Source organism: Nerophis lumbriciformis, linkage group LG11 (genome assembly GCF_033978685.3).
Source record: "Nerophis lumbriciformis linkage group LG11, RoL_Nlum_v2.1, whole genome shotgun sequence".
Lineage (NCBI taxonomy): Eukaryota > Metazoa > Chordata > Actinopteri > Syngnathiformes > Syngnathidae > Nerophis > Nerophis lumbriciformis.
In genome coordinates this window covers 9,570,828-9,593,615 of record NC_084558.2, presented here as the reverse complement: position 1 = coordinate 9,593,615, position 22,788 = coordinate 9,570,828, and the positions used below count along the sequence as shown (strand labels likewise).

The 22,788-nt window shown below is 39.2% G+C and overlaps 1 protein-coding gene across 1 annotated transcript in view; it reads right to left on the bottom strand.

The window, feature by feature from the left end:
- Positions 1 to 8,866: 8,866 nt before the first annotated feature.
- trrap (transformation/transcription domain-associated protein) overlaps positions 8,867 to 22,788 on the bottom strand; it is a 160,084-nt gene continuing 146,162 nt past the window's right edge. The window contains exons 71-72 of the mRNA XM_061967445.1: positions 21,858 to 22,052; positions 8,867 to 9,465 (exon numbers count right to left, since the gene is read on the bottom strand). Of these exons, the coding sequence (XP_061823429.1) occupies positions 9,181 to 9,465; positions 21,858 to 22,052 (480 nt within the window). The 3' untranslated portion in view covers positions 8,867 to 9,180. The remainder of the gene's footprint in view (positions 9,466 to 21,857; positions 22,053 to 22,788) is intronic.

Below are 22,788 nucleotides of genomic sequence, written 5' to 3'. Positions count from 1 at the left end.
CCGCCGATTATATATTGCGGCGGTGCCGCGGTAACACCGCATTCACCGTTAATTCTAATACTTGCCAACCCTCCCGGGAGTCTTCCAAACTTCAGCGCCCCTCCCGAAAATCGCCAGGTCTGCTTTTTAGCCTGTCCAACGAGTGCTGGCCCAGCGGCTTCTGCACGCACACACAATTGAATGCAACGCATACTTCATCAACAGCGATACAGGTTACACTGAGGGTAGCCGAATAAAAAACTTGAACACTGTTAGAAATATACTTCACACTGTGAATCCACACCAAACAAGCATGACAAACACATTTCGGGAGAACATCCGCACCGAAACACAACATAAACACAACAGAACAAATACCCTGAACCCTTTGCAGCACTAACTCTTCCAGGACGCTACCAGGTGTGTGTGAGTGGGGGATGGGGGGGGGGGGGGGGGGGGTGTATTTTGTAGCGTCCCGGAAGAGTTAGTGCTGCAAAGGATTCTGGGTATTTGTTCTGTTGTGTTTATGTTGTGTTACGGTGCGGATGTTCTCCCGAAATGTGTTTGTCATGCTTGTTTGTTGTGGATTCACAGTGTGGCGTATATTTCTAACAGTGTTAAAGTTTTTTATACTGGTACCCTCAGTGTAACCTGTATCGCTGTTGATGAAGTATGCGTTGCATTCACGTGTGTGTGTGTCATGTCTGTATTATCATGTTTTGTTTTAAGTCATGTTTTGTTTAGTTTCTGTCTTTTTCACTCCCTTGTCTGGTCACCATAGCAACCATTAGTTTTCACCTGTCACGTCACGCACCTGTTTCACGTTTTGACTCACACACACCTGTCACCAATCATGTCACTGTTATTTAAGCATACCTTGTTCATCACTCGTCCTGCCTGCATTGTCATTATGTCACTCCGGTTCAGGTCTCGTTTTGACAAAAGTAAGTTTCCATGTCCATGTCCTAGTTTTTGTTTAAGATTGCTTCACTTGCGTTTTAGGCACGCTTGCCTCTTTTTTTTGTTGTTGATTGTTGTTGTATTGTTTATGTTCGCGGTAGTGCGTGATTTATGTTAAATAAATCCTAGCCTACCTTCACGCTGTTGTCCGGAGCCGTCTATCTTGCGTTGGAAGAACAACCCCGCAGCAAGCTGCGACCCCCATTTGACAGTGTGCATATAGAAGCCGCACATATCTTGTGACTGGGTCTGAACAATGTTAGAATGGATGAAAAGCGGACGTGACGATAGCTCGTAGAGTACGTTAAAGGCAGTGCATTTAAGGCACGCCCCCAAGAATGTGGTCCGGGTGGACGAGATCTAATGACTGTTGAACACCTTCGTTCGATAATGAAGGTTGCCTCAGCTCAAAACCTGAGCCCCGACATTAATGAACTAGTATCCTAAAAAATGTGCCAGGTATATGGCTTGGGCACATCAGATTAGATCAGTGTGTTTCAAACTGAGCAGTTTAAAGTCCTGAATGGTTGGTTTATTCATTGTTATTTTATTTTCAAATTTATTAGCCTGTGGAAAAAGTTAATGTTGATATTTACCTCAGAAGGCTGCAAATAGAAAAGAGGCATTCAATTTTTATTTAAATTGTATTTGATATGCCATTGATATTTTCTAATTATTATTATTATTATTATTTGAAACTCGATTTTGCATGTCACTATAAAGTTATATAAGCCTTGCTTGTTCAATATTCAATGCAAAACTTGTTTGGATCCCTATCAAAAAGGTTAATTCGTTCAACCTTGGCCCACGGCTTTGTTCAGTTTTAAATTTTGGCCCACTCTGTATTTGAGTTTGACACCCCTGTTCTAGTTTCAAGCATGTTTTACTCAATGTAGGTCTTACAATCTCAGCAACAAGCTGTAATATCTTACTGAGATCATTTAGGACCAAAACCCTTGAAACAAGTAAAACACTCTAACATAAAATCTGCTTAGTGAGAAGAGTTATCTTATCAGACAGAAAATAAGCAAATATCACCCTTATTTGAGATATTTAATCTTACTTAGATTTCAGTTGTTGCATTGTATCCATATAAATATATATACATATCAAACATAATGAGTTGGAACTTGTAATGTGATCGCTTCTTGTAAATTCGTATGGATAACCGACAAGTTGCGTAACTTAATTTGAAATACAAAGACCCAAAATAATCCAAAAGTCAAACCCACGCCACATTCCTGTGCGTAATAAAGTCGTGTCTTTGAATAATACATAATACAAAGCAGGGATGTCAAACTCGTTTTCATTGAGAGCCACATGGCAGTTATGGGCTGCTTGTAACAGCGGATAATGTATGAATTTGCATCTGGATTTCATTATTAATTATATAAATTGTTTAAAGTCGACTGTTGATTTTACAGTAAAAACTTTACATTTACAAAATTTGACTGTAAAATATAGCGTTTTTATTTTAATTTTTTAAAACATTTTACGGTAAATGTAAAAACAGTACCACTGTTTTCTGGGTGGGGGGTTTACATAAAAATAATTTTTGTGCTAAATTTACATTGTTTTTTACTACGTGATATTGTTGATGGAAAAAGAGTACAAGTTATTTTTTTATTCTGTCAACTTCGCTGCCAGTTTTTCTACCGTAAAAACAAATGTACCAATCATCAATCAATAAAAAGTTTATTTATATAGCCCTAAATCACAAGTGTCTCAAAGGGCTGCACAAGCCACAACGACATCCTTGGCTCAGATCCCACATCAGAGCAAAAAAAAACTCAACCCAATGGGATACAATGAGAAACCTTGGAGGGGGCCGCAGATGTGGGGACCCCCCCCTGTGCGACTGGTGCAATGGACGTCGAGTGGATATAGTTAATAGTGTGAGAGTCCAGTCCATAGTGGATCTAACATAATAGTGAGAGTCCAGTCCATAGTGGATCTAACATAATAGTGAGAGTCCAGTCCATAGTGGATCTAACATAATAGTGAGAGTACAGTCCATAGTGGGGCCAGCAGGAGATCATCTTGAGTGGAGACAAGTCAGCAGCGCAGAGACGTCATCAACTGATGCACAGATGAGTGGTCCACCCCGGGTACCGACTTTGAAACTAATATGTGCCACTCCTCTCCACGAAGGAGAGGAGGGCAGAGCAGAAAAGAGACGGCAGATCAACTGGTCTAAAAGGTGGGTCTATTTAAAGGCTAGTGTATACAAATGAGTTTTAAGATGGGACTTAAATGCTAAATGTACCGTCTTTCCATTTACAATAATACACCGTTAAAAACAACAATTGTAGATTTTACAGTCATATTGGTAGCTCGGTCAACAGAATTTTAACGCAAAAAGCAGTAGTAGTTTTTTTCAATTTGCAGTAATATGCTGTAAAAAAAAAAACAACGTAAAATGTGTTGTAATTTTAATCAATTTGATAGGTAGTTTGCTGTAAAGTTAAGTATTTTTATTTATTTTTATTTAGACAAAAACATGTTTAGAAAGTATGATAATATACTGTAATATTCTTTTCAATATTGGATACTATTAAAGTTTAAAAGGCATGCAATTTCAATTAGTACATACATTTTTGCTGTCAACATGAAAAACATCCATTACTTTTAGTGAGAAAATATTAAGTACTTTATTGACACATGTCATTTCCAGGTGCTTGCGGGCCAGATAAAATGATGTCGCGGGTCAGATCTGGCCCCCGGGCCTTGAGTTTGACACCTGTGATATAAAGGCTACAGTTAAGCTTACACGATGCAATGCAAGTGTAAGCCACTGTGACTGCTGTTGTTTGTGTTATGAATGGCCAATAATGGAAATAAGTGACAATAACAATGATGCATATTGTTTACGTTGTTGTATTGAATTTTTTTTTAGTTTTTTAATGTTTTTGAATCTCTGTTTTTTATTACTTTATTGCAATAGTTTCACAAAATACTCAACTGTTTTTCTTTCTTTTAAAGAAATAAACAAATGCCACAAATGTCAGATCTCAATCAATCAATCAATCAATGTTTATTTATATAGCCCTAAATCACAAGTGTCTCAAAGGATCTAAAATATTATTTTTTTAAATATTGTTGAGTGGTTAGAGTGTCCGCCCTGAGATCGGTAGGTGGACCCATTACCTCCCTGCTTGGCACTCAGCATCAAGGCTTGGAATTGGGGGTTAAATCACCAAAAATGATTCCCGGGCGCGGCCACCCCTGCTGCTCGCTGCTTCTCTCACCTCCCAGGGGGTGAACAAGGGTGATGGGTCAAATGCAGAGAATAATTTCGCCACCCCTCGTGTGTGTGTGACAATCATTGGTACTTTACTTTACTTTATTGTTGTTGCTATCATCAAGTTTAGTTTTTGTTTTGGTATTGTATTTGCATACAGTATCTTCTCAGTTGCTTTTGTACATTTATATGCTAAGTATTGAAAAGCTAGGATTGGGTTGGACGTGCTCTATTTTCTTGTGTTAGATTGATAAACATACTGGGGGGATATTAAAACCAATGGAGAAAAATAATCCAAAAAGTCAGGAGAATTGCAGTACATCCACAGAAAATTAAATGTATTCATGCGTAATACAATTAACTGTACTATACATGTGTGTGGGATCATTTTTAACTTATAGCAGCAAATATTGCAAATGTTCTTTTTTTTTTCCTGTTTACTTTTTGGGTCATTGACCAAAGTTGCACGTTTCATATTCTTTTCTGCACGGGTATTTGTTTGAAAAAAACACAATTATATTCATATCTTATTTGCAGGCCAAATGTAGTGACAGACAAATGTCAGCAGCAGTGTCAGTGAAGCTATTGCATGTGCCACACACTCACTGAGGCATCATTTACCCCAGTGGTTCTCAAACTTTTTTTGTCATCCCCCACTTTGGACAAGGGGGAGTTTTCAAGCCCCACCTGCCCCCATCGCCCCAACAGAGCGCTAATGCCAAGCTTTAACATTTTCAAATTTATTGAACATCAAGTTGTATACATTCGAACTCAATAACATAAAATAACATTAAGTTCAATAATAAATAAAATAACTGTGCAGCTGTGGTATAACTTGCATCAAGTTCAACAATAAATAAAATAACTTCCATCAAGTTCAATAATAAATAAAACAAAAGTGTTATAACTTGCATCAAGTTCAATAATAAATCAAAAAAAGTGTTATAACTTGCATCACGTTCAATAATAAATCAAAAAACTGTTATAACTTGCATCAAGTTCAATAATAAATCAAAAAAAGTGTTATAACTTGCACCACGTTCAATAATAAATCAAAAAAAGTGTTATAACTTGCATCAAGTTCAATAATAAATTAAATAAAAGTGTTATAACTTGCATCAAGTTCAATAATAAATCAAAAAAAGTGTTATAACTTGCATCAAGTTCAATAATAAATCAAAAAAGTGTTATAACTTGCATCAAGTTCAATAATAAATCAAAAAGTGTTATAACTTGCATCACGTTCAATAATAAATCAAAAAAAGTGTTATAACTTGCATCAAGTTCAATAATAAATCAAATAACTTGCATCAAGTTCAATAATAAATCAAAAAAAGTGTTATAACTTCAATCAAGTTCAATAATAAATAAAACAAAAGTGTTATAACTTGCATCAAGTTCTATAAAAAAAAGTGTTATAACTTGCATCAAGTTCAATAATAAATCAAATAAAAGTGTTATAACTTGCATCAAGTTCAATAATAAATCAAATAACTTGCATCAAGTTCAATAATAAATCAAAAAAAGTGTTATAACTTGCATCAAGTTCAATAATAAATAAAACAAAAGTGTTATAACTTGCATCGAGTTCAATAATAAATCAAAAAAAGTGTTATAACTTGCATCAAGTTCAATAATAAATCAAAAAAAGTGTTATAACTTGCATCAAGTTCAATAATAAATAAAACAAAAGTGTTATAACTTGCATCAAGTTCAATAATAAATCAAAAAAAGTGTAATAACTTGCATCAAGTTCAATAATAAATCAAATAACTTGCATCAAGTTCAATAATAAATACAATAAAAGTGCCACTTTGCAATCTTTGCAAAAAAAAAAAAAGGAGGAGCTATGCATTTGGCAAGACAGGGCAAGTGACAGCACTTTTCCCCGGGAGAGCCACCTTGCTTCACTGTGAAACAGCACGGCTGTATGATCAGCTCCCATTTCCTCACACAGTGTAGAGAACAGTCGTGCTTTCAGTGGTCGTGTTTTGATCAAATGTACCGCGCTCACAACATCTGTTAAAACCTCATTGAGTTCGGGGCTGAGCTGCCTTGACGCGAGTGCTTCCCGGTGAATGACACACTGTGTGCCCGTCAGATTTTTGTTTCTCTGCAGGCGCTGGCTCTGGCTCGACGACCTTTGAGGTGCGAGTCACAAATGTATATATTTGTGTAATTGTGGTCCACACATTAGCCTGCTACCCATCCGCGCGAAAGTTTGTTCCGCTTAGCCCCGCCCCCATTAGTTACTGTTGCTATGTCTGTCAAACTTTCGCTCGTACCGAGAAATATAAAGCCTACAGTAAAAATAAGTACCGGTAATTTCCATTTATTTATATAGCGGATTTCACAGACAGAATCACAAAGTGATTTACAGTGTGTATAGAAAATGAAAGCATAGTAAAAAAAAATAATCTAAGAATATAATAATTTAAAAGAAAAATTTAAAGTGAAATTTCCTCCCGTTCCTCGCGCCCCACCTGTCATGTCTCTATTCCCCACCAGTGGGGCGCGCCCCACACTTTGAGAAATGCTGATTTACCCTATCCATTACCCCAAGACAGTGATTCACAAAGGGCTCTCTCTAGTGGTACGCCAAAGAATTGCTAACTTACTTGACTAGTGTTTTATTTCCCTACATTCAAACACAGTGTTACTGTTCAAATTGTATGTAATGTTACAGTGGCCAAAAATATTACATTTAATTGTTAAATAAAACATGGCTTGTTTTTTAATGAATACTCAGGCCTACTACGCTACTTTATTCCAACAATGGTCAGTAAAGTAAAGAATCTGGGTATTATCTTCGACCCAACTCTCTCCTTTGAGTCACACATTAAGAGTGTTACTAAAACGGCCTTCTTTCATCTCCGTAATATCGCTAAAATTCGTTCCATTTTGTCCACTAGCGACGCTGAGATCATTATTCATGCGTTCGTTACGTCTCGTCTCGATTACTGTAACGTATTATTTTCGGGTCTCCCTATGTCTAGCATTAAAAGATTACAGTTGGTACAAAATGCGACTGCTAGACTTTTGACAAGAACAAGAAAGTTTGATCATATTACGCCTATACTGGCTCACCTGCACTGGCTTCCTGTGCACTTAAGATGCGACTTTAAGGTTTTACTACTTACGTATAAAATACTACACGGTCTAGCTCCAGCCTATCTTACCGATTGCATTGTACCATATGTCCCGGCAACAAATCTGCGTTCAAAGAACTCCGGCTTATTAGTGATTCCCAGAGCCCAAAAAAAGTCTGCGGGCTGTAGAGCGTTTTCTATTCGGGCTCCAGCACTATGGAATGCCCTCCCGGTAACAATTAGAGATGCTACCTCAGTAGAAACATTTAAGTCCCATCTCAAAACTCATTTGTATACTCTAGCCTTTGAATAGCCCCCCTTTTTTTAGACCAGTTGATCTGCCGTTTCTTTTCTTTTCTCCTCTGCTCCCCCCTATCCCTTGTGGAGGGGAAGACACACAGATCCGGTGGCCATGGATGGGGTGCTGGCTGTCCGGGGTCGGGACCCGGGGTGGACCGCTCGCCTGTATATTGGTTGGGAACACCTCTGCGCTGCTGACCCGTCTCCGCTCGGGATGGTTTCCTGCTGACCCCACTGTGGACTGGACTCTTACTGTTATGCTGGATCCACTATGGACTGGACTCTCACAATATTATGTTAGACCCACTCGACATCCATTGCATTCGGTCTCCCTAGAGGGGGCGGGGGGGGTTACCCACATATGCGGTCCTCTCCAAGGTTTCTCATAGTCATTCACATCGACGTCCCACTGGGGTGAGTTTTTCCTTGCCCTTATGTGGGCTATACCGAGGATGTCGTTGTGGCTTGTGCAGCCCTTTGAGACACTTGTGATTTAGGGCTATATAAATAAACATTGATTGATTGATTGATACTTGGAGAGCAAAGTATTTTCTGGAGTGCTACTAAGTGGAAAAAAGTTTGAGAACCACTTAAAAACTAAAATATTCCACAAGTCACATCTTTTTAACAGGAAGTTGCATTATTCAGATCCTCTGCAGGCCACGGGAAGGCCAAAAGTTCACTCATGTATTTTTCTGTATATTTAATTAGCTTTAACGACTATGAAAATCTCAGCACAGACATGTTACCTAAATTGTTATTTTTTTTTGCTGAATCACAGTAAATTGCTTTGTGTCAATGCAATGTGGATATATTTTTATATCTTCTGCTCAGTGGCCTTGTGGTTAGAGTGTCCGCCCTGAGACTGGAAGGTTGTGAGTTCAAACCCCGGCCGAGTCATACCAAAGACTATAAAAATGGGACCCATTACCTCCCTGCTTGGCACTCCGCATCAAGGGTTGGAATTGGGGGTTAAATCACCAAAATGACTCCCGAGCATGGCCACCGCTGCTGCTCACTGCTCCCCTCACCTCCCAGGGGGTAAACGTGGGGATGGGTCAAATGCCGAGGGTAATTTCACCACACCAAGTGTGTGTGTGACAATCATTGGTACTTTAATATTCGCTCATTCTATGCTAAAAGCTCTCTCCTGTTACTTCAACAAACTTTAAAATTTGAGAGTTACCACAAGCAAACGGCACTTATTCTGTGGAATAACCCAGAAGGGATGAGCTCGAGGCCAGGAGAGGGACGGGGAATGCGGTACCAATGGGGTGGTTAAAAAAATGACGTTGCATGAAAAAGAGCATTTTATTAAGACAAAATGCTTATATGTACAACAGCAGAGATGAGCTTCTGTAACAAAAATAAAAGAAACTAAATAAATTGTGTGTTGGAAGTGTTGGAAAACATATTCTTCATTCAGCAATGGATATAAAAAATCTACAGTGTTTTTAAACCATGTATCTGTCATAATTAAGTCCGCGAGAGTGCAGACACATTTAGTTAGAAAAATAAATACAAGTTGGAGGAGATGTTGAATGCTAGTAGAAAAAGTCAGTATAATGCCGCACCCTGCTCATACAGTAATAATAGAGTTGAATGTGTCCTTTAGAGCCAGGGGTGCCATGCAGGGTCCATGCGGCACAGATTGTCCAGGCTGTTGGCTGCAGCCACCAAAGTGTTGACTTTACTCTCGCCTCCCTCGAACTGAGCCAAATTATGCAAGCGGGTCATGATGGCGGTGACGGCCTTCTGGACCAGTGACACCAGCTGCTGGGAGTCCATGTTTTCAGGCTGGCCGGCCGGGGACAGAGGCATGGACGTGTCCTCCTGGGTCTTCTTGTGCCAAGCGATGATCTCGTCGCGCAGGACCGCCTTCAGGATGCCGTCCACCTGTCGTCAATAAAAAACAATTTCAGTTACACTTGCTATTTTCTTTACGTTTGAACAAAAAGTTGTCATGTGAAAATATACAATGTTCAAAACTGATGGTTGACTACAGATTGAAAGTTCGGTAGAATGTGAGCCACATAGCGTCAGGTAAACAAAAATATGACTAATAAGTTGGCATGCGTCAAGCACCAAATTATATGACTGAGGTCATGTACAGCCAAAAAAAAATAGCGGTAACACTTTAGTATGGGGAACATATTCACCATTAATCAGTTGCTTATTAACATGCAAATTACTAACATATTGGCTCTTAATCATCAAAGTCTGGCTTTCAGCTAACTTCCTGAGCCTAAATGAAGATAAAACAGAAGTTATGTTGTTCGGTCCAAGTCGCTCTCCCTCCCCCAACGTTGACCTCGGCACTCTGACCCCGTATCTCAGCGACTCTGTCACAAACCTGGGGGTAAAGTTTGACTCAGATTTTAAATTCGAAAAACAAATCAGCAGCGTCGTTCAAAAAAGCTTTTATCAATTACGCCAAATAGCGAAAGTGAAACCGCTTCTATCAAGACATGATCTTGAGAAATTAATCCACGCTTTTATCTCGACTCGTCTTGATTATTGTAATGCCCTGTATGTTGGCATTAGCCAGGCCTCCCTCGCCCGCCTGCAGCTCGTGCAGAACTCTGCTGCTCGTCTGCTAACACAGACCCGCAGACGTGAGCACATCACCCCTATTTTAGCGTCCCTTCACTGGCTCCCTGTGCGTTACCGAATACATTTTAAACTCCTTTTATTTGTTTTTAAATGTCTAAACAACCTCGCGCCAACCTATCTCTCCGACCTCCTTCAGCCTTACTGCCCCACCCGATCCTTAAGATCAGCCGATCAGCTGCTGTTGACGGTCCCTGACACAAGGCTGAAGCTTAGAGGTGACAGAGCTTTCGCCGTTGCTGCTCCCAAGCTCTGGAACGACCTACCCCTGAGTGTTAGACAAGCCTCCTCTCTTCCTGTTTTTAAATCTCTCTTAAAAACATACTTTTATTCCATGGCTTTTAACACTGAGTGATATCCATCCTGCAATGGCGCCCCATAATACACCTGCTGTGATCCTGTTTTTATGTTTTTATGTTTTTATTAATTCTATTTTAATTATTTATTTTTTATCGTGTTCTGTTTGTGTTGTGTTGTGTTTGCTCGGTACTCGTTTTATCTTTTAACCTGCTCATTGTACAGCACTTTGGCTACCCCTGTGGTAAATTTTAAATGTGCTCTATAAATAAAGTTGATTTGATTTAATTAGTCATTATTAAGTACTTATTAATGCCTTATTCTGCATGGCCTTATTATACAACCAGTAAGCCATTAACTAAGAGTCTTCCCTCAATAACCTCAAAATGATTGCTTATTAGTAACCCTAACCCTAACCCTTATATGTTCCCCTAGTGTCCAAATAACTCTAAATTAAGTCTTTGTTACTTAGAATATGTTCCCCATACTAAAGTATTACCTAATTTATTTTTAGCAAAAAATATTTTGCGAGAATTGGTTTGAATTGAGAATTGATTCTGAATCAAACTTTTACCCCAAGAAAGGGAATCAAATTGAATCATGAGTGGTTGTATGATTCACATCACTACAGTAGTTCCCATAGTATTGTATTTTAGTACTCAAATATCAGAAGAATTTAGAGTTTCAACAATTATGTTTTTTGCTCTAAAACTGCATGCAATGGTGCATATAATAATGTTTTTTTTAAACTCACTGTTTTTTTCAAGTGTTACCAAAATAGCTAACATAATTATGTTAGCATGCCAACAGTAAATTAATGACAAGTATCAAAAAATGACTGTAAGCTGTACACCTGCAAAATTATCCAAAAAAGCTAGCACCCTAACGTTAACGTGCTTACATGCTCACAGCTAGCATGCGTCAAGTACTAAAATATATACCGTATTTTTCGGAGTATAAGTCGCGCCGGCCGAAAATGCACAATAAAGAAGGGAAAAAACATACATAAGTCGCACTGGAGTATAAGTCGCATTTTTGGGGGAAATTTATTTGATAAAACCCAACACCAAGAATAGACATTTGAAAGGCAATTTAAAATAAATAAAGAATAGTGAACAACAGGCTGAATAAGTGTACGTTATATGAGGCATAAATAACCAACTGAGAACGTGCCTGGTATGTTAACAAAACATATTATGGTAAGAGTCATTCAAATAACTATAACATATAGAACATGCTACACGTTTACCAAACAATCTGTCACTACTAATCGCTAAATCCCATGAAATCTTATACGTCTAGTCTCTTACGTGAATGAGCTAAATAATATTATTTGATATTTTACGGTAATGTGTTAATAATTTCACACATAAGTCGCTCCTGAGTATAAGTCGCACCCCCCGGCCAAACTATGAAAAAAACTGCGACTTATAGTCCGAAAAATACGGTAATCGAAGTGTATACCTTCAAAAAAAGCTAAAAAAAAAAAAAAGCTAACATGCTAACAGACATAGTACTTTTGCAAACAGCTAAAATGATACACAAAGCAAACTAAAATCTGCTACCCAAGAATATACAACAATTCTTCACAACAAAAGAGGAGAAATATAACCTTAGAGAAAAATGTAATTTAAAACATTTGTACGCACGTACAACACTTCATTTTAGCTCAGGGGCCGCATGGAGGAAAATCTATTCCCAAGTGGGCCGTAATGGTAAAATCATGGCATGATATCTTCAAAATAAAGACAACTCCAGGTTGTTTTCTTTGTTTTACTTTGGCCAAAAATAGAACAAGCATATTATGAAAACGTACAAATCACAAATAATCCTCTGGACAAAACACTTCAAGTTTGTTGAACATTCTGAGGAAATTGGTGCAGTTTCAAAAACACAATGAGCTTAGACTTGGTCTCAGTGTATCTACAAAGCCAGGATTAAACTTTAAGTCAGAGTCTTTCTGGGATTGAACAAAAAACACAAGATGTAAACTCTTCGAGGTATCAAATACCTCCTTTGTCATGTCCACGTATCAATCCAGTGCTAACTCAATAAACCGTAAGAAACGGAGGTAAAAACTATTCAAAAGGGTTAAGTTCACTTTTCTTCATGTTCCAAATAAACACAAACTCAAACAGTAATTGTGAATATAATTGAATTGTATTATTGTATTATATATATATATACGAAAAGAATACCTACCGGAATCAATAAAAGGCTATCGATGCTGTCATCTAGCAAAGCTGAATTTGACCAAGCAACCCCCCCGTACCAAAAAGCCCTTGATGAAAGCGGATACAATTTCACCCTCACCTATGAACCCACGCCAGGAAACCAGCCAAAAAAGAACAGAAAACGGAACGATCTGGTACAACCCCCCATACAGCAAAAACGTCTCAACGAACATTGGACACAAATTCCTCAATCTGATTGACAAACACTTTCCCAAAGACAACATCCTAAGAAAAGTATTCAACAAGAACAACATTAAATTGAGCTACAGCTGCATGAACAATATACGACAAATCATCTCAAACCACAACAAAACAATTGCAAATGAGCCGTCGGCCCTCAGACAGAGCGACTCCAAAACCAACAAAGGATGTAATTGTCGAAAGAAACCTGATTGCCCTCTCAACGGGGGGTGCTTACAAACATCAGTTGTCTACCAATCTAAGGTAATACGCAAGGACATTAACACATCCGACACATATGTAGGATTAACCGAGGGAGAATTCAAAACCAGATGGAACAATCACAAGGCTTCTTTCAGGAACAAAAACCTGCGAAATACCACAGAACTCAGCAAACACATTTGGGACCTCAAAGACAATAATGTTGAATATTCAATAACATGGCAAATTCTTGCATCCAGCACACCTTACAATAGTGGTAATAAAAGATGCAACCTATGCTTGAAAGAGAAACTGTTTATTATTTACCGTCCAGACCTGTCATCCCTCAACAAGCGCAGCGAAATTGTAACAACATGCCGCCATAGACGGAAACACCTCCTAGGTAACACATGAGCCAATCACCACGCCCCTACGCCAGCCTGTACCCACCCACTCTGTGCCCTATATAAACCATGGTATGCGAATGCTCCCATTAAAATCTCCTGACGATTGAGGGTACCCCCCCTCATGAAACAGGCCTGTAGAGATGAAATAGTCTTGTGATTTTTTTCCCACACATACATATATTGCGCTCTACTACGGTATCGAGCACTATTTTTTGGATAACCTTATTAAGACATATATATATATATATATATATATATATATATATATATATATATATATATATATAATTATTAATTTTACAATATTTTATTTTATAGTATTTGTTGTAAATAAAGTAGTAAAAAAATAATAATTTCTTTGCAATTTAAGGCTGCTGAGCACATTGTTCAAGTTTCTGTACCAATCTGTAAGGTTCCAAAATAAATACTCTATTCTTAGGAACGTTTATTTGGCTTTGTATGTAATCTTTTGTATGACATTGTTTTTCAAATAAAAAAACCCAAAAATAAAAATCATGGTACCAGTGTTGGCGTGCGCGAAAATAACTGCAACAAACAAGTTGACGGGAATTACGTAGTTTTTGCGCATGCGTGGACCGATTGTGTAGTGACGCCGTGGACCCATTCAGGCTTAGAGGTGACAGAGCTTTCGCCGTTGCTGCTCCCAAGCTCTGGAACGACCTACCCCTGAGTGTTAGACAAGCCTCCTCTCTTCCTGTTTTTAAATCTCTCTTAAAAACATACTTTTATTCCATGGCTTTTAACACTGAGTGATATCCATCCTGCAATGGCGCCCCATAATACACCTGCTGTGATCCTGTTTTATGTTTTTATTAATTCTATTTTAATTATTTATTTTTTATCGTGTTCTGTTTGTGTTGTGTTGTGTTTGCTCGGTACTCGTTTTATCTTTTAACCTGCTCATTGTACAGCACTTTGGCTACCCCTGTGGTAAATTTTAAATGTGCTCTATAAATAAAGTTGATTTGATTTGATTTGATGGTGGCTTGTGGGACAGCTAGTAAAAAATACATCAAAATATATTTACTAGAATATAGGACGACCTTAAAAATAAGAGGTATCATATTTTTACAACTGCAAATTTGATGACTCTGTCATTGATCACCATTATCTTAAAGTTGGCATCTCTTTAAATTACTGGTGTGCGTATGTGAGTGACAAGAGGAAAAGCTCCGTTGTAAATTTTGGTCAATAAGGTATTTACTCTACAGCTGATGTTTGACTATTTTTTTTATCATCATTTTAAATTAAAACAAGTATTTTGCCATGCCATTTTTATTTGTAATGGTTGTTCGTCGTAATGTGCTCTGTGATTGGCTGGCAACATGGTTGGATGGACTTAGTGACCTGTGGGTTCCAGGATTCAACAAAGCTAGAAGTCTCTGCTAAAATTGACTCGGATCCTGGTAATTTATAGTTATGAATCAGTTTGGAAATAAACAAAACAAAATGATTACCGCTAACATACAGAAGATTTTGTCATTTTCTTGTGTCATTTCCAGTCAAAAGAACCCCATTTGACTAACAAAGAAATCACTTTAACTCATAATTTGGCTAGAGTATGAATCATTTTGGCTTAGCTGTATATACGGCTGGCAGCTGCCACATTATAGCAGCTTATGAGATTCTAAGCTAATTCGATAACCGGTAGGGTTTATCTGAAAGTCATCATTATGCGTCTCGGAATGCGGTTTGTGTACGCACAATATGCCAATCTGCAGGGAATGGTTTTCCTCGGCTGTGTGTTTAGGCAGAAAAGGTAATAAAAAAGGACCGTTTATAGAAAGTCAATCTCAAACAAACACGCAAAGCAGACTCCAATTTAGGGTGTGCCAGTGTCCCTCTTGGGCAAAGCTATGTGCAGTTAGCAGCTCATTATGGCCACGGAGACTTGAAATACACAACCATCTAAACCACAACACCAGTAATCATCACCTAACTAGGTACACACACCGCTCCCTTGTTTTGACATGTTGCTTGTTTATAGGAGTTATTTGGGGATGGTGTGATTGTCCCATGTTGGCGCTGCTGCCTTGAAACGGGCAGTCACAACACAACATGCTTGACTAGTTGTGTATTTGTGTGTAAACACTCCACAAGCCTTATGTAGTCACCACAAGGCCGCCACTACCACCCTGGACTCAAACTAGACCTGCTTGTGTCCAGGTCACGATAAAAAAGGGGTCGCCAACCCATCTTTCGGACCCTACCGGTCGTTCGTAAAAATATTGGGCAAAATATAAAGCATTACCGTATTTTCCGGAACATAGGGCGCACCGGATAATAAGGCGCACTGCCGATGAATGCTCTATTTTCTATCTTTTTTCAAATAAAAGGCGCACCGGATTATAGGGCGCATTAAAGGAGTCATATACAAACCCCGTTTCCATATGAGTTGGGAAATTGTGTTAGATGTAAATATAAACGGAATACAATGATTTGCAAATCCTTTTCAACCCATATTCAATTGAATGCACGGCAAAGACAAGATATTTGATGGTCAAACTCATAAACTTTAGTTATTTTTTGCAAATAATAATTAACTTAGAATTTCATGGCTGCAACACGTGCCAAAGTAGTTGGGAAAGGGCATGTTCACCACTGTGTTACATCACCTTTCCTTTTAACAACACTCAGTAAACGTTTGGGAACTGAGGAGACACATTTTTTAAGCTTCTCAGGTGGAATTCTTTTCCATTCTTGCTTGATGTACAGCTTAAGTTGTTCAACAGTCCGGGGTCTCCGTTGTGGTATTTTAGGCTTCATAATGCGCCACACATTTTCAATGGGAGACAGGTCTGGACTACAGGCAGGCATTGTCTTGCTGAAATAGGCAAGGGCGTCCATGGTAATGTTGCTTGGATGGCAACATATGTTGCTCCAAAACCGGTATGTACCTTTCAGCATTAATGGTGCCTTCACAGATGTGTAAGTTACCCATGTCTTGGGCACTAATACACCCCCATACCATCACAGATGCTGGCTTTTTAACTTTGCGCCTATAACAATCAGGATGGTTCTTTTCCTCTTTGTTCCGGAGGACACGACGTCCATAGTTTCCAAAAAACAATTTGAAATGTGGACTCGTCAGACCACAGAACACTTTTCCACTTTGTATCAGTCCATCTTAGATGAGCTCAGGCCCAGCGAAGCCGACGGCGTTTCTGGGTGTTGTTGATAAACGGTTTTCGCCTTGCATGGGAGAGTTTTAACTTGCACTTACAGATGTAGCGGCCAACTGTAGTTACTGACAGTGGGTTTCTGAAGTGTTCCTGAGCCCATGTGGTGATATCCTTTACACATTGATGTCGCCTGTTGATGCAGTACAGCCTGAGGGATCGAAGGTCACGGGCTTAGCTGCTTAAATGCAGTGATTTCTCCAGATTCTCTGAACCCTTTGATGATATTACTGACCGTAGATGGTGAAATCCCTAAATTCCTTGCAATAGCTGGTTGAGAAAGGTTTTTCGTAAACTGTTCAACAATTTGCTCACGCATTTGTTGACAAAGTGGTGACCCTCGCCCCATCCTTGTTTGTGAATGACTGAGCATTTCATGGAATCTACTTTTATACCCAATCATGGCACCCACCTGTTCCCAATTAGCCTGCACACCTGTGGGATGTTCCAAATAAGTGTTTGATGAGCATTCCTCAACTTTATCAGTATTTGTTGCCACCTTTCCCAACTTCTTTGTCACGTGTTGCTGGCATCAAATTCTAAAGTTAATGATTATTTGCCAAAAAAAAAATGTTTATCAGTTTGAACATCAAATATGTTGGTTGTCTTTGTAGCATATTCAACTGAATATGGGTTGAAAATGATTTGCAAATCATTGTATTCCGTTTATATTTACATCCAACACAATTTCCCAACTCATATGGAAACGGGGTTTGTATATACAGTATATATATATTTTTTCTAAATTAAAACACTTCCTTGTGGTCTTCTTAACATGTAATGGTGGTTCTTTGGTCAAAATGTTGCATAGATGATGTTTTACAGATCATCTTCAAGCCGCTTTCTGACAGTCGCTTACGGATGCGCCGTTTTGTGGGCGGTCTTATTTATTAAGTGGCTCACTTTCGACAGCGTCTTGTCCCCGTCATCTTTGTTGTAGCGGTGTAGCGTGCAAGGACGGGGTGGAAGAAGTGTCAAATCATAAGGTGTATGCGTTTTGCTGTGAATGCAAATTTAGATGCCTGTATTCACAGGATTTAGCGCTCTGGCTATGTTGTGATGTCCCAGCGAGGTGGACGTATTTTTATTTGGACATCAAGACCAGGCTATGAGGAAACACAAAAAAGGTAGGCTAAAGTATTATTTTCATCTAATCTTGGCATGTGCATATTATCACATTTATGCAGAGTCTAATTGTGTGCAGGCGTACCTCATTTTGTGACTGGGTGAATTTATGTTATGTTTATACAGACCTGACGACTTCAAGATATATATTGTATTTAACAGTGGACATTTTCAAAAGAAAAATTATGATATTTTAAGAGAGGAAGAGGTGTGGTTTCATTTGCAATCTGGGAACGCCTCTACAATCGAAGATCTTGCAGACAGAGTCAAAAAACGGGTTATAAAAGTGACGGTGGAGCAAAATTTACCCCAAAGCATATTAAATATATAAAGTGCATCAGGAAAGTTTTAACAACACTTCACGTTTTTTGTTATGTTACAGCCTTATTCCAAAATGCAATGCATTCATTTTTGTCTTCAAAATTCTACAGATAATACCCAATAATGACAATGTGAAAAGCTTTTTATTTAAATTTAGCAAATGTATTAAAACTAAAAAAAATCACATGTACATTAATATTCACAGCCTTTGCTCAAACCTTTGTTGATTCACATTTGGCAGCAATTTCAGCCTCAAGTCTTTTTGAATTCAATGCCACAAGCTTGGCACACATTGGGCAGTTTCGCTCATTCCTCTTGGCAGCACCTCTCAAACTCCATCAGGGTGCATGGGAAACATTGGTTTTCCTCCAGAATGTCTCTGTACATTGCTGCATTAATCTTTCCCTCAATCCTGACTTCCAGTTCCTGCCGCTGAAAAGCATCCCCACAGCATGATGCTGCCACCACCATGCTTCACTGTAGGGATGGTATTGTCCTGGTGATGAGCTGCCTGGTTTCCTCCAATGAGGCCTGGCATTCACGCCAAAGAGTTCAATCTTTGTCTCATCAGACCGAAGAATGTTGTTTCTCATGATTTGAGAGTATATCAGGTGCTTTTTGGCAAACTTTTTCCCAAGAAATGGGTTCCGTCTGGCCACTCTACCATACAGAACTGATTGGTGGATTGCTGCAGAAATAGCTGTCCTTCTGGAAGGTTCTCCTCTCTTCACAGAGGAATGCTGTAGCTCTGACAGAGTGACCATTGGGTCATTGGTCACCTCCCTAACTAGACTAAGATGAATGCAGCAATGTACAGACACATCCTGGATGAAAAGCAATGCTTCCCATCCAACCAGATGGAGCGTGAGAGGTGCTGCAAATAGAAATGGGCGAAACTGCCCAAAGATAGGTGTGCCAAGCTTGTGGCATCATATTCAAAAAGACTTGAAGCTGGAATTGTTGCCAAAGGTGCATCAACAAAGTATTGAGCAAAAACTGTGACTACTTATGTACATGTGATTTTTTATTTTTAATAAATTTGCAATTAAAAACAACAAAAACACTTTTTCACATCGTCATTAAGGGGTATTGTCTGTATAATTTTGAGGACAAAAAATAATGTACCGGTATTCCATTTTGGAATAAAGCTGTGAAATAACATAATGGGGAAAAGGTGAAACGCTGTGAATACTTTCCGGATGCACTGTATTATCTGGACCAGAAGGAAGTGTTTTAAAAGGTAGATTAAAATCATTATAGGTTCCTCTTAAAGCAAAAATAAATGTCTGCATTGTCATTTTTGCTGGCTTGTGCAAGTCCTAACATATAGGTACAAGAAAAATGACCAATAAATGTATAAATAGAAAATATTTTTAATCAGATGAATTAGGGCTGCAGCTATCAAGTATTTTACTAATCGTGTAATCGATCAATTAGTTTGTTCGATTACTCGAGTACTCGGATAAAACACATTTTACAGCATCAGTATTTGTTGGAAAATAGTTGAAATTAACAATTGTTTGTGCTTGCCATGACCATTCTTTTTTTTTAAATAAATGCACATCCTTAATATTGAAATTGCACTTTTAACATGTGTGCTGCGTGCGTTAATACAAATAAATAAAATAATCAGCCGTACACCGCCACACAGATCATCCTCACTCTCATGTGCGCTCTATCGCAACAGCCGTGCTTATTTAAAGTTTCGGGTACTCCTTGCGAGCTGGATTTTAATTATTGTTATTAGAATCCTGAAAAAACTAATCAAAGAAAAATAAAAAAAGCTTTTTTTCTAATCGAATTAATTGATTAATTGTTCAGCCTTAAGATGAACGTGATGAGCTCGTTTCAATGCTCGTGTTGTATTAGAAGCAAATGCTTCAATCCCTGATGTAAAATGATTCTATATTTTTGATTGCAAGATACTGAATCAACAGCACCTCTGTTCTGTCCCAACAGATTAAAAATGAATCAACAATTAATTAGTTCCACAATAATGATTGATTAATGGATTATTATGCTTATCCAAAGCCAGAACCCTCTAAGGATGAACTCTCACTCCAGATGGCCCACTTCACACGTAAACTCACTTCCTCTTCCCTTTGGCACAGTAAGTTGGCCAGGACACGGCATGACTGTAATGTGATGCATCTTGCAACTTCCTAATGATAACCAACATATTTCATGATAGAAAAAGTCAATACAAAATGATCCAAAAGTCAAACACACGACACACTCGCTCATCCTCGACTACATTTGTGTGCGTAATAAAGGCGTGTCTTTTAAATAACGCGCAAGTAATTAAAGGGGAACATTATCACCAGACCTATGTAAGCGTCAATATATACCTTGATGTTGCAGAAAAAAGACCATATATTTTTTTAACCGATTTCCGAACTCTAAATGGGTGAATTTTGGCGAATCAAACGCCTTTCTATTATTCGCTCTCGTCACATCGGGAAGCAATCCGCCATTTTCTCAAACACATTACAAACACCGAATCAAATTAGCTCTGTTATTTTCCGTTTTTTCGACTGTTTTCCGTACCTTGGAGACATCATGCCTCGTCGGTGTGTTGTCGGAGGGTGTAACAACACGAACAGGGACGGATTCAAGTTGCACCAGTGGCCCAAAGATGCGAAAGTGGCAAGAAATTGGACGGATGTTGTTCAAAATATGAGGGTGTGGGGAAAGCCGACGAAAATGGTCAGTCGTTTGTTCCGCACACTTTACCGACGAAAGCTATGCTACGACAGAGATGGCAAGAATGTGTGGATATCCTGCGACACTCAAAGCAGATGCATTTCCAACGATAAAGTCAAAGAAATCTGCCGCTAGACCCCCATTGAATCTGCCGGAGTGTGTGAGCTATTCAGGGACACAGGACCTCGGTAGCACGGCAAGCAATGGCGGCAGTTTGTTCCCGCAGACGAGCGAGCTAAACCCCCTGGATGTCTTGGCTCACACCGCTTCTACCGTCCCTTAAGCCACCGAAGATGATCAAGAGAAGAATATCGACCCTAGCTTCCCTGGCCTGCTGACATCAACTCCAAAACTGGACAGATCAGCTTTCAGGAAAAAAGAGCGGATGAGGGTATGTCTACAGAATATATTAATTGATGAAAACTTTATTCATTACTCGCGGTTTTACGTAAATTATTATACATAAACTGTGTTTACCAATAATTTAGCTTAAAAACATTACAACACTTAAAAACAAACACAAACCAATCGTTGGTTAGAAGGCGATCGCCGAATTCGTCCTCGCTTTCTCCCGTGTCGCTGGCTGTCGTGTCGGTTTCGTCGGTTTCGCTTGCATACAGTTCAAACTGATATGGCTCAATAGCTTCAGTTTCTTCTTCAATTTCGCTTAAGCCGCTGAAATCCGAGTCTGAATCCGAGCTAATGTCGCTACCTTGCTGTCCATACGCCATTATTGTTTGTATTGGCATCACTATGTGACGTCACAGGAAAATGGACGGGTGTATATAACGATGGTTAAAATCAAGCACTTTGAAGCTTTTTTTAGGGATATTGTGTGATGGGTAAAATTTTGAAAAAAACTTCGAAAAATAAAATAAGCCACTGGGAACTGATTTTTAATGGTTTTAACCCTTCTGAAAGTGTGATAATGTTCCCCTTTAATAACAGCTGCCACCTTCCTCGAAATAAACCATTAGAATGACTTGAAATAACCCACAAATAAAGCCTACCTTAAAGTTCGGCTGCGCAAAGCAGCGTGCCACAGCGATCATGGAGGCGGTGAGCGGGCCAGAGACGCCGATGGTGGTCAGGAACTCTGAGATGTTTGGCGTCAGGCGGAAAGGAACAGGCCTATTGGCGTCCAGGTCACCCGTGGCGTCGTTGATGTCGAAGCGGAAGTAGGAGACGTTCAACTTGCCGGTGTCCTAGCAGAGTGGATAGAACAATATGTCAGCAGTGTTCCAAAACAAAGAAGGCAGGTGATGATTGACTTAGGTGTCAACATGGAGCTGAAATAACACTTTAGCTACCAAGCAACAGTGCTATTGATCCATCGTCCTGGGCGGTCACAAGTCACTATCAGCAGCAGAACATCTATAATTCTCCTTCCCTCTCGCTGATTTAAATATATGCAGCCAAGTTTGCATCTTTAAGCCTGTGTATGTGAGAGAAGGGTGTGACATGAGCAGCCATTCTAGCCACGATAAGCTCCCTTATATGAAATTGTGAGTGGCTCTGACAGCTTTATGACGGTACAATTCTCTGCAGCTTCCCCCAGCCCCTCTGCTACTGCCGTCTGCTCCTCCTCGGCCCCGCGGCGAGCCTCGGGGCAGTGGGCCGAGACACCAGCAACCCCGCAGCCCCCACCCCCTAACCCTTCAGGGAGCTCTGATAAGCCTGCAGATAGTTAGAGGCGAAGGCTGACGCACAGAAAGCTAAAATCAGCATGCTAGTGAACACCTTCGTTTCGAGGGGCTGTTGAAGGTATGAAATGATGGGAACATCATGATAGACGCTGGCTTCTTTTCGAAACAAATGTTCATCATTCTACAGTGGAACCTCGAGTTATGTCCTTTTTGGTTTACAAACGTTTACATCGCACCAAATATGCCTTTGTGTGCGAACCATGTCTCAACATACTTATTAGACTTAGACTTCCTT